The 12400-nt window shown below is 36.0% G+C and overlaps 1 protein-coding gene across 3 annotated transcripts in view; it reads left to right on the top strand.

The window, feature by feature from the left end:
* USP32 (ubiquitin specific peptidase 32) overlaps positions 1-12400 on the top strand; it is a 240214-nt gene that overhangs the window by 88502 nt on the left and 139312 nt on the right. For all 3 annotated transcript variants that reach the window (XM_032322826.1, XM_032322827.1, XM_032322828.1), the window contains exon 2: positions 131-258. In XM_032322826.1, the coding sequence (XP_032178717.1) occupies positions 131-258 (128 nt within the window). The remainder of the gene's footprint in view (positions 1-130; positions 259-12400) is intronic.

The following is a 12400-nucleotide window of genomic DNA, read 5'->3' as shown; positions in this document are numbered from 1 at the left end:
CCCACCAGCAATGCACAGGGGTTCCCTTTTTTCCACATCCTTGCCAACACTTACTTTTAAAAAAAATGAAGCTTTTGAGAGATTTCTTTTCTCTTCTGGTTTCTTACCCTCTTCAATTTCTGAATTGCAGTTACAGATGTAGAGCTGAAACGACTGAAAGATGCCTTTAAGCGGACCTGTGGACTCTCATACTATATGGGCCAGCACTGCTTCATCAGGGAAGTGCTTGGGGATGGAGTGCCTCCAAAAGTTGCTGAGGTAATCTTTGTATTCTTAGTTTTCCTTTGAGATGGTTGTCCACCAGTCTGAGTTCTTGAGGAGCTTTCTGGTCTTAACATGTGTAATCTTCCCTACAGTTATTTTTCTTCCTGAGTAAGTAAACAGGTCTTATTTTAGATGTCAGTATGACTATGTTTTTCAAGGCCAAATGGGAGTAGCATGGATCTACAGTTCTGCTGCTTTTATTCTTCTGAGCTTCAGTAGCCACTGATTGTAACCATGGGACCATTTGTATGACTGACTTCTTATTGATATAAACTTCATTATTCTGACATATATATTTTATGTTAGGAGTATGTTTTTAAAATTTTTTGTTAAAGAAAACCTTTCCATAGAGCAAATCCTCATTAAATTAATTCTATAAAATTAAATGTTGTAAATGAAACACTAGCTTATTGGAACTTGTAAAGACTTATTTAATTTCTACTAAATATTTTAGATAGAGATAAGATGTCCTAAGTTGATATAAATATACCCTTTCTAAAAATAGTAAGTTAACTATTTTATAGCTACATACACAAATATGCATTTTGTTTTTCCAAATGTGCAATGAGAATAAAACGTTGAAAATGTTAATTTAAACACTGAAAATTATAGGAATTAAAGCTTAGTATATTACAAAGAACCATAATTCACCCTTCTTTTTTTTTTTTTTTTTTTAAAGATTCTTATTTATTTGACAGAGAGAGACAGACAGACAGACAGTGAGAGAGGGAATACAAGCAGGGGGAGTGAGAGAGGTAGAAGCAGGCTTCCTCTGAGCAGGAACCCTGATGCGGGGCTCTATCCCAGGACAGACACTTAACAAAGGCAAACACTTAACAACTGAGTCACCCAGGCACCCCCATAATTCACCATTCTTAATTAGTGACAGTTTTTTTTTTCTTTTTTTTTAAAAAGATTTTATTTATTTATTTGACAGACAGAGATCATAAGTAGGCAGAGAGAGAGAGAAGCAGGCTCCCTGCTGAGCAGAGAGCTTGATCCCAGGACCCAGAGATCATGACCTGAGCTGAAGACAGGCTTAACTCACTGAGCCACCGAGGTGCCCCATAGTGACAGTTTCAATTTCTAACATGGGTTGTGTGCTTTTAAACCTGTGGTTTACATAATACAGAGTTTACATTTCTAAATTTTATCTTTTTTTTTTTTTTTTGGTGGGAATATATATGTTGCATTAATTCTCCTTAATGTATTTGTTTTGTAAAATTATGTACCTCTGCCATTGTTTTGGATTTATGACAAAGTTAACTTTTTTTCTTAATACTATATTGGGTTTTCTTTTTTCAGTGTGAGTTCTTTTGCCTGTTTCTTTCAATCTTTTTGTCTTAAATGCTTGTATATCAAATTCTGGAATTTATTTTATTTTAGGTTATGACTAACAGTGTATGAGACAATATAAATTGGCAGATGAGGAAGGGTCCTCTGAGTCCATAATAATTAAAATATTCCAAATTCAAATATATACTACCTTCAGCCTTTGTCTCCCTTCACCTCCTTTCTTAAAGTCAAAACTGTCAGACTGAATATAATTCATGGTACTGGGAAAAAATTAAGTCAGAATATCTCACTTGTCTTTCTGGATCATATATAAAGATTTACATGTATACATTGAGTTATAAGAGCTCTTTATATATTCTAGATACAAGTCTCTTATAAGATACATGATTTTCAAATATACCCTCCCATTTTGTAGGTTGTCTTTTCACTCTCTAGATGGTACCCTTTGTAACACAAAACTTCTAAATTTTGGTGAAGTCCAACTTACTTATTTTTCCTTTTATCATTGTGTTTTATGTATTGTATTTAAGAAATCATGGCCCCTCCCTCCCAAAAAAAGAAAAAAGTAAATAAATCATTGCATAACCCAAGGTCATAAAGATTTATTTTTCTGTTTTTCCTCTAAGAGTTTTAGCTCTTCAATTTAGGTCTCTTCCATTTTGTATTAATTTTATGTATGGGATAAGGAGTTCAACTTCATTCTTCTGCAAGTAGTTCTCCAGCTTTTGTACCATTTGTTAAAAAGACTGTTCTTTCCCCGTTGAATTGTCTTGTCACTGTTGTTAAAATTGTTGAAAATCAGTTGACCATAAACATAAAGTTTTATTTCTGGCTCTGAGTTCTTTTCCATTGATATTTGTGTCTCTCTTTGAATCAGTATCATGTTTTCTTGATTACTCTAGTTTTGTAGAAGATTTGAAGTCAAAACATGTTCTTTTCTTTTTTTTTTTTTAAGATTTTATTTTTTTACTAAACAGAGAGCGAGCGGGCATGCCACGCTCTGAAGCATGAGTGAGAGGGGAGCAGAGGGACAAGCAGGCTCCATCCCCTGAGACCCTGAGATCGTGACCTGAGCCACACTCAGGTGCTTTACTGACTGAGCCTCCCAGGTGCCCCCAAAACATGTTATTCTTCTAACTTCCAACTTTAATCTTCTTTTCCAAGTCGTGTCTGTTCTAGGTCCTTTGTATTCACATATGAATTTTAGGATCATCTTGTCAATTTATGCAAAAAAAGGCACTTTGATAGGGGATGCATAGAATCTGTAAATTGGTTTAGGGAGTATTACCATTTTAACAATATTTTAAGTCTTCTGACTTACGAAATTAGGAAGTTTTTGCATTTAATTTTTAATTTTTTAAAATGCTTTATAAGTTTAGTTGTACAACTCAGATGTCTATTGGCTGAACAAAATGTAGTAAATCCATATTAACAGAATATTGTTTGTTAATAAAAGGAATGAAGTTTTTTGATATGTGCATGGACAAACATGCTGAGTCAAAGAAGTCAAACACAGAAGACCCATTTTTAACTCAGTGTTATGAAATGTTAAGAATAGCCAACTCTGTAGAAATGGAAAATATACTTGTTAAAATTCTGGTTGATTTTTTTCTTACTCACGTGTGTAGCAGCTGCATCTTCTTCCTGTGTTCTGCTATTGGAGAGTCAATTCAGGCGTCTCGTGTTTTGGAGGAATCTGTCCTTCCTGGGATGCCAGGCTATTTCATTGCCTCTGACAGGCTCAAGAAATATTGTAATATGATAGTTTATTTGGCTTTTTCTGGTTTTTAAGTTAGAAGTAACACTCTTGTGGATACTTTACATTGAAGGTAGAAGTGGAACTCCGTGCAACATCATCTTTATGTGAATCTCTCATAAATTTGATTTCACCCAAAACTGCTTCAGGAATCTTGCTCTGTCCTTTGGACTCTCTGTTAAGAGCCTTCACTAGCTAGAATAATTAAACTAATTATTTTACAAGAACAATCTTAATGTTAAATTGTAAAGTCCACAATGATAATTTCAAGTTTCAATTCCATTGTAGTTGACACTTTTTTGTGTAAAATCTAGCACTGTGCTAAAACACATGAATTCTGTAAATGCTTTTAGTGATGATATTAACCTTTTTTGCGATAGTGTTAAAACACATGATTTCTGTAAATGCTGTTAGTGATGATATTAGCCTTTTTTGCCATATTATTTACTGACATAGGCTTATTTTAAGTGAGGATGGGTACTAATAGCATGTGGATATTGATTAGTAAGTATAATTCATTGTGTAAATTGTGAAGTATGATAAGGAGCTAATACTTTTATCTTTAATTGATCCCTGGTCTTTTCTCAGGAAAGGAAGTCCTTATAGTTTCTCATACCGTGGTCTCAAAAGGATGAGTGAACCTCATTTAAGCTCAGTTTTGGAGCAGTTTCAACATTCAGCTTGTGTTTTATTTTAGCTGTCTCTCAAAGATAGATAGACTTTACCAGCTTTTGTGTGTGTTTGGGAATGGGAGAGAATTTATTAGTATAATTCATAGTTGCAGAGACAGAGTTAATTGCTGAAGGAGAAATGCTACATTTTAAATAAAATGGAAGTTATAGGTCTACTCAGGTAGTTTTGAAGCTTGAATTTAGTTTTAATGTGTAGATAGACTCAGAATGGAGGTCTGCATTCTACAGCTTCAGGGAAATAAATTGATTGGATTTATAAATAAAGAGATGGCCTTGTGAGACCTTTCTTAAAATCCTATGGAGAGCTTCAGCCTTAAATTTGGGTGAAGGGGGTCACCCACTCTTGGTGAGATTCTGAAATTAATGTTTTAAGGCACAACTGCATTACTTTAATGCCAGTATCTCTATACGAAAAGCCACAGGAACCATATCAGCTGCCAGTTGTGGATAGAGAGAAAACTTCATTCCCTAGTTAATCAGTGTTTTCCTTTAAAGTAAAAGTAATAACATCTTTGAAAAGTAAGGGGAGGGTATTTTTGGAATCTTAGTAGAAAAGGATGATGAATTAAAAAGTAACTTTAGTCCTTAATATGTTAATTAAGAAGCAGTACGGGTTTCTAAATTATTTTCTAGAAGAGAGTAGCTGTATATTTTTAGAGTAAAAGAAAGATTTATTTAGGATTGAACTGAACTCTCATTTTTTTTTTAACTTTGTCTGAAGACTTACTCTGATAAATTCTAAGACATTTTGGATAAGGAATAAAAACTCATGACAGTTTACAAGTTTTGGAATTTAAGCATTGATTTCATTTGTCTCATTGTTTCTAGAATAGATTAGTGTAATTAATATTTTGATGCAATTCTGATCTTGCTTGTAATATAACCATGTATTATTTGAGTAGAATATCAGATGAATAGAATTTGAGGGCCTTGAGATAACAAAGTCAAATGAAGTATGGGGTAAGTAAATGAAAAATGTGTAATACTTGAAATTGGCCTTTTCTGAACCAAGACCACTAACTCTTAATAATCCAGTGCTTCTTTTGGGTGCCACCCATCCCCCAACTCCTCTCCTCCCAAAGAAATTCTAATAACATAATATTTCCATGTAGTATTAATTTGTAATCACTTCCTATTATTTTCACATTCACTTAAAAGTAGTTTTCAGGGGCGCCTGGGTGGCTCAGTGGGTTAAGCCGCTGCCTTTGGCTTGGGTCATGATCTCAGGGGCCTGGAATCGAGTCCCGCATAGGGCTCTCTGCTCTGCAGGGAGCCTGCTTCCTCCTCTCTCTCTCTCTGCCTGCCTGTCTGCCTGCTTGTGATCTCTGTCTGTCAAATAAATAAATAAAACCTTTAAAAAAAAAATTAAAAGTAGTTTTCACCATTTACAAAATCGGCTAGGCAAGTGAATTTGGAGTAGCTACTCATTAACTTTTTTTTTTTTTTTTAAACGAAAAATTCTTAAATCTCTATCTCAGGGTTTATGTCGATTCTGGATGACTGTTGAATATAGTAGTACCATTCCACCTTTCTCTTTACAGCTGCCGCTGACAGTTTCAGCTCACATTGTTTTTCTCCCATTCCTTACAGGTACTAAAGCCTGCCTCTGCTATGTAACAACATTTTATGAAGTGACGGCTTGTTCATTTAAATCTTGTCTCTGAACCAAGTTGCAGTTCTTGATGGGCCGACTTCATGACTTTTAAAAAATATGCCCCAGAGTGCTGTGCGTATAGTGTAAACTTAATGAGCATTTATTAATGCTTTTTTAAAAGTAGTTATAGATAGGGACACGTGGGTGGCTCAGTGGGTTAAAGCCTCTGCCTTCGGCTCAGGTCCTGGTCCCAGGGTCCTGGGATCCAACCCCACATCGGGCCCTCTGCTCAGCAGGGAGCCTGCTTCCTCCTCTCTCTCTGCCTGCTTCTCTGTGATCTCCATCTGTCAAATAAATAAATAAAATCTTAAAAAAAAAGTAGTTATATATATATATATATACATATAAAATATTATATTATTCTGCAAAATCCTATTACAAGAATGACCAGGGGCACCTGGGTGCCTCAGTGGGTTAAGCCTCTGCCTTCGGCTTAGGTCATGATCTTGGGGTCCTGGGATCGAGCCCCATAATGGGCTCTCTGCCTGGCAGGGAGCCTGCTCCCCCCTCTCTCTCTCTGCCTCCTCTCTGCCTACTTGTGATCTTTCCCTCTGTCAAATAAGTTTAAAAAATCTTAAAAAAAAAAAAAAAGAATGACCAGAAAACCAATATTTGTGAAGTCAATTAGCTTTGCTAATTTTTGCAATCTTTGAACATTTAACCTTTTCCAAATTAGAGGAAAATGCACATGTTAAGTGAAAGCAATCTTAGAGCCTAAAGTGTTTACAGAGATAGTGATCAACATGTAAAAACAGTTGATTAGTAGGGTATTTTCCACTAGTGGTGGTAAATTTACACTGAAGTGTTCATATTCATTTAGATGCCCCTTGGGACTGGGGACATGTAGTTATTGTATAGTCAAGGTTTAGGGGGACTGACCACAGAATTATGATTAGTATTTGTTTTTTTGTTAGTTGATCTGTATTACTTAGTACATTCCTTTATGTTGGATTTACTAGAATGATGGCTAACAACTTTCTTGACAACGCTAGTCATTGATTGTTAGTGCTAGGTGCTACAGATCATTGACTTTTGTGATATCCAAAATAATTGCTTATATCAGCCAGAGAAGAGTAGCTAACTATGTAACATTTATTACTGTAAATCCTGATCTTGACATTATAAGCTGACAGGAGAACACTAGGTGGGATACTGGTTTAAAATCTTTCTCTGTAAGCAGAATCTGTAAAACGTTCACTAAACTTGATTTTAATTGCATTGGTTTTTGTTCTCAGTGTAATATTTATGCTAGTTCATAAGTTTCATGGTTTTTCAGTATTTCTCTTTGAAAGACTAGACAGAAAAGATACCAAGGATTCTATTAGGTGAAAATATTAACAGAATATTCTACCCACTTGTAAAATTATGTATGGACTTTAAAAAAAATGCATTATTGTCTTTATGGTTCTTTTTTTAAAATTAAAAAAAAATTTTTTTGTCTTTATGGATCTTAACTGCCAAGTTTTACTCTAGAGTGATTTTTAAATAGCTTCATAAACTATTGAGAAACAGTTTATAAGAGTGCCCGGGTGGCTTATTCAGTTGAGTGTCCAATTCTTGATTTTGGCTCAGGTCATGATTTCAGGACCTTGGGTTTGAGGCTGCAGTGGGGAGTCTCTTGAGGATTCTCTTCCTCTCCCTGTACGCATCAGCTTGTGTGTGTGCACATGCTTGCTCTCAATCTCTCTCTCACTCTCTCTCAAATAAATAAATAAATATTTAAAAAAAAGTTTATAGAAGAACTGACATGTCATTAAGCATAATGGAATTAGTGAACTTCTTATATAAAGCATTATATCAAGTACATTGTGTAAATTACGAATGTTGTAAATTGTATTGCATATGTCAGAGAAGTTACTTATATTAGAACTAAAAAATACTTTTACAGAAAATAACTTACACATAATCACTCAAATCCTTGATGTATTAACTGAGCTACCGATATGACTGGTGTAATTGGTGAAAATAATCAGTATCCTGTTAAAGTCAGTCTTGTTAAACACATCTGTCCAATAGCATCTTCCTTAATTGGCATAATAAAGGTAAAATAAGGTTGATTTAATTTATAACTATGTTAAAAACTCTGCAAAAATTTAGCTGATAAGATTTAGCTAGGTTTGACTATAGAAATCATAACATTCAGGGCGCCTGGGTGGCTCAGTTGTTAAGCATCTGCCTTTGGCTCAGGTAATGATCCTGGGGTCCTGGGATCAAGCCCCACATTGGGCTCCCTGCTCCATGGGAAGCCTGCTTCTCACTCTCCCACTCCCCCTGCTTGTGTTCCCTCTCTCAGTTGTGTCTGTCTCTGTCAAAGAAATGAATAAACTCTTTAAAAAATTTTTATAAAATAGAAAAATCTTAACATTCATATAAAAATAATTCTAGGGGAGCCTGGTTGGCAGTCGTTAAGTGTCTGCCTTCAGCTCAGGTCATGATCCCAGTGTCCTGGGATTGAGCCCCACATGCCAAAGAGCCCGTTTCTCCCTCTCCTACTACCCCTGCTTGTGTTCCCTCTCTTGCTGTTTGTCTGTCAAATAACTAAATAAAATCTTTAAAAAACAGTAATTCTAAATGGTGGGAAAAGCAACTAGTATTTGCTAAACTTGAGTGAATATAGAGGGAGACATCTGAATTCTTAACTTTTTCCCCTTTCTCCCCAGGCCCATAGATGGAATAAAAATAGGCTTATTTTACTGAGGAGCTGCCTAATAAAATTGTCACAGAAATGGAACCATTTTGTTTGCCTTGTATATGGTTGCTATTATCTTCTAAGACTTTCTTCTTTGACTACTGTGAGTAACTACATTCAGTATTTAGATTAAAATGTAGGACCCTGAGATCATGACCTGAGCCGAAGGCAGATGCCTAACAACTGACTGAGTCAACCAGATGTCCCATCCATGGGAATGCTTTAAAGAAATTTTGTCCTGTATTTGTAGCTGCTAAAAGTTAGATAATTGAAGTTTTTAATTCTTTTTTTTTCCCCCCCAGAGGTGATATACTACTGAAATACATCTCTTCATTGGGTAGTCTTTCCATGACATTCTTTCCTTTAAAATAGAGGCATATTAAAAATATCTGTTCTGTTCATCATAAATACAGTAAAATGTATTCACAATGAAGATTTTCTTTTAACTACTTTGAAGAATTGTACTTGATGACTCAGCAGTAAAAAGGAAGATGTAAAAAAAAGATCTATTGATATAAGCAAAAACATGAACGAATTTCAGAATCACTGTGCTAAGTGAAAGAATCCAAGTAAAAATAGAATATATGCTTATGATTTCATTCATGTAAAATTCTAGAAGTTGCAAAGTTCTCTATCTTGAAAGGAAGCTTACTGGGTGTTGGTGGTGCACGGGGAAGAGGGAGAGAGATTACAGAGGGACATGAGGACAGTTTGGAGTTTACTAGTTTTTTTGATTGTGGCGATAGTTTCAGAGAGGTATGACATGCCATTACAAAACTGGTCATTTGTATACTTTAAATATGTGCAGTTTATTTAAAAATGGGACTAATAAAAACATTTGCAGTTTATTGTACCTCAGTTATCCCTCAAAAACTTTGTTAAACATTTAATTGGATTTTCAGAAAGAATACTAATACTACTTGGAAAAGAGAGCCTGAAATATAAAAATTGACTATTGACAAGATGTATCATTTCCCTTTCAGTTAGGATATTTGGGTTTTAGTTCTAACTGATTAATTTTTTTTTTAAGATTTTATTTATTTATTTGACAGACAGAGATCACAAGTAGGCAGAGAGGCAGGCAGAGGGAGAGAGGGGAGAGCAGGCTGCCTGCTGAGCAGAGAGCTGGATGCAGGGCCCGATCTCAGGACCCTGGGTTCATGACCTGAGCTGAAGGCAGAGGCTTTAACCCACTGAGCCACCCAGGTGCCCCCTAACCGATTAATTTATTTCAAGGTCTTTTCCTAGTCACTTAAGCTCTGAGGCAAAAGAACTTCCAAACCTTTGATCACAGTGGTTGTAGGAATTAGGTGTATGAACAGCTTGATTGTAATTAGGAAAGTTAGAAATGCAGTTAAATTTATGTTTTAGTGGTCTTTGAAATCAGCCTGGAATGGAGTAGGAAAGGATGTGGGCTAGGTTAGGCTGGGAAGGTTGAGGCAGTGAAAGGGAAGCCTTCTCAATGATAAATTTGGAACTCTGCCTTTTCACTCTTGATTTGAAGTTACATATTGAGTTAAACTTGTAGAAAATTGAAGTTAAAAGCAAGGAGATTCCAGATTGAGATTGTTAGAAATAGAAGGTCCAGGATAATCAGTATCTAAGAAAAGTAAGGATAATAAGGTAGGACAGGGAGCCAGTTGTGAGGACAAGGATCCAATCTTAGTATCATGCATTAAGGTGTGAAAACATGAAGAAGAAAAGCCTCCATAGGCAGAATTCAGAGACACTGACTCCAAGGAGAGCAGTTTTGACTTGAAACCTTGTGATTGAACCTTAAGCTTCTGGTTTAACAGAAGTTTTGAAGCTTCTTCAAAGCACCTGTGGATCTAAGGAGACTGCAGCTTCTTCATTGGGATGGGACTAGATCAGGGACAGACACTTGCTTTAAAGGAAACTAGTAGGGTGGCTGGGGGGCTCAGTGGGTTAAGCCTCTGCCTTCAGCTCAGGTCATGGTCTCAGGGTCCTGGGTTCGAGGCCCACATTGGGCTCTCTGCTTAGTAGGGATCCTGCTTCTCCCTCTCTGCCTGCCTCTCTCCCTACTTGTGATCTCTCTCTCTCTCTGTCAAATAAATGGGTAAAATCTTTAAAAAAAAAATAAATAAATAAAGGAAGCTAGTTAGTGGATGGGAAGTTACAACCCAGAATTTCAAAGAAATTAGTTAATTATTTTAAACCACTCCCAAGTTAATTGAGAGGGTATACTAATAATTTACCTCACTAATGTCTAGTGACACTGTAGTTTATACTCTGAGTAGGAAATGTTGTTGTGTATTTGAATAGACTTAAATAGACAAGATATCTAGAGATGAGAAAAGAGAGACCGAATCTCAGAACTTGCTTTTTGGTGTGGTAGAAGCAGGAAGTTACCTAAGACAGGCAGAATTAGTAATCTGGTTTGTCGAGTTAATCCTAGGATTAGTTATCAGTTGGACGGTCCATCAGATGTAAATAAGTAATGTACAGAGGTATCCTGGGTTATTTTGTTTAGGCAAGGCTTCTTTGCTTTCGTGCTTGAGGAAGGGAGAGAAGTGATACGGAGTATTCTATTCTCTAAATTTAAGAAGAGTATTAGTAACTTTCTTGTGGACTCTGGTGTTACATAAACACTTTATGATACGGGTTTATGTTTAGCATCTAGAACCGTTTTCTGTGGGATAGATACCTGATGCAGGCTTATGAAGCTCTAGGACAGTTCTTACCTGAAAAAAATAGGGGTTATAGGATAAATATAGTAAGATATACTTCAGAACAGACCCAGTGGCATGTTTTAATTTTTTTCTGAAAATAGTATTTAATTTTTTTCCCTTTAACAGATTCAGCAGCTGATTCTTTAACAATAAAATAATTTGGGAGGATAGTAATCTACATAAAGAAAATTTCTGTCTCTTAAGATGTCTTTTTATACCATTTTTTATTTTTTAAAGATTTTAATAATTTGACAGATAGAAATCACAAGTAGGCAGAGAGGCAGGCACAGAGAGAGGAGGAAGCAGGCTCCCCGCTGAGCAGAGAGCCCAGTGCGGGGCTTGATCCCAGGACCCTGGGATCATGACCTGAGCCAAAGGCAGAGGCTTTAACCCATTGAGCCCCCCAGGCACCCCTAGAATGTCCTCTTTTATGACACTTGGTAGGTCTTTTTGGGGAAATAGGACTTAAATTATAGATTATTTTATCCTATGTGCATGAATTTTCCTTTGATGATTCTCTGGAGGAGCCTCAAACAGATAGGTGATGTACAGAGTTTCTCATACTGAGAGGTCTGAGAATTGCATGTGACCACAAGCATTAAGTCTCAGTATAATGAGAAAGTAAACCATGGTGTCCAGTATGGACTCCCAAATCAAATTACAAGAGCAGATGAGCTGAAATGCAAGTTTTGATTTATGATTGATCATTAATATCTTAGAAAAAATTGAGGTTCTATTACTAAGGAAGGAAGGAAAATGGATATTGTGTAGACTTCTAACGGTTTCTGCCACTAACTATCTCACACAAGCTGTATTATGATCCAGAGTGAGTAGCAACAGGAATTTATTTAAATAGATTAGACAGTATTGTGGAGGCAGGTCATTCTTGTATAAATGTAAATTTTATTTAATAAATTATTGCCTTTTGGGACACCTGAGTGGTTCAGTAGGTTAAGTGTCTGCCTTCGGCTCAAGTCATGATCCCTGGGTCCTGGGATCAAGTCCCATATTCGGCTCCTTGCTTGGTAAGGAACCTGCTTCTCCCTTTGCCTGCTGCTCCCCCTCCTTGTGCTCTCGCTCGCTCTCGGTGTCTGACAAATAAATAAAATATTTTATATTAAAAAAACAAAATTGCCTTTTGAAAAATGTATGCAGTGAATGTTCCAGTTATATTATTTAAATTGAATTATAGTGCTCTTGTTTTCAGTTGCTCTGTATTATTGTTTTGAAAGAGTAGGCAATGTATGCTGAAGGCACACTATTTGAAACTTACAGAAGTATTTTTAATGAAAAGTAAAATGAACCTTCTCCATCTTATCCCTATGACCTAGAGTCCTTTCATAGCAGCAACCAGTTATC

Source organism: Mustela erminea, chromosome 18 (assembly GCF_009829155.1).
Source record: "Mustela erminea isolate mMusErm1 chromosome 18, mMusErm1.Pri, whole genome shotgun sequence".
Lineage (NCBI taxonomy): Eukaryota > Metazoa > Chordata > Mammalia > Carnivora > Mustelidae > Mustela > Mustela erminea.
Note: the sequence above shows the minus strand (reverse complement) of the source record. Positions and strands in the feature narration are given on the sequence as shown.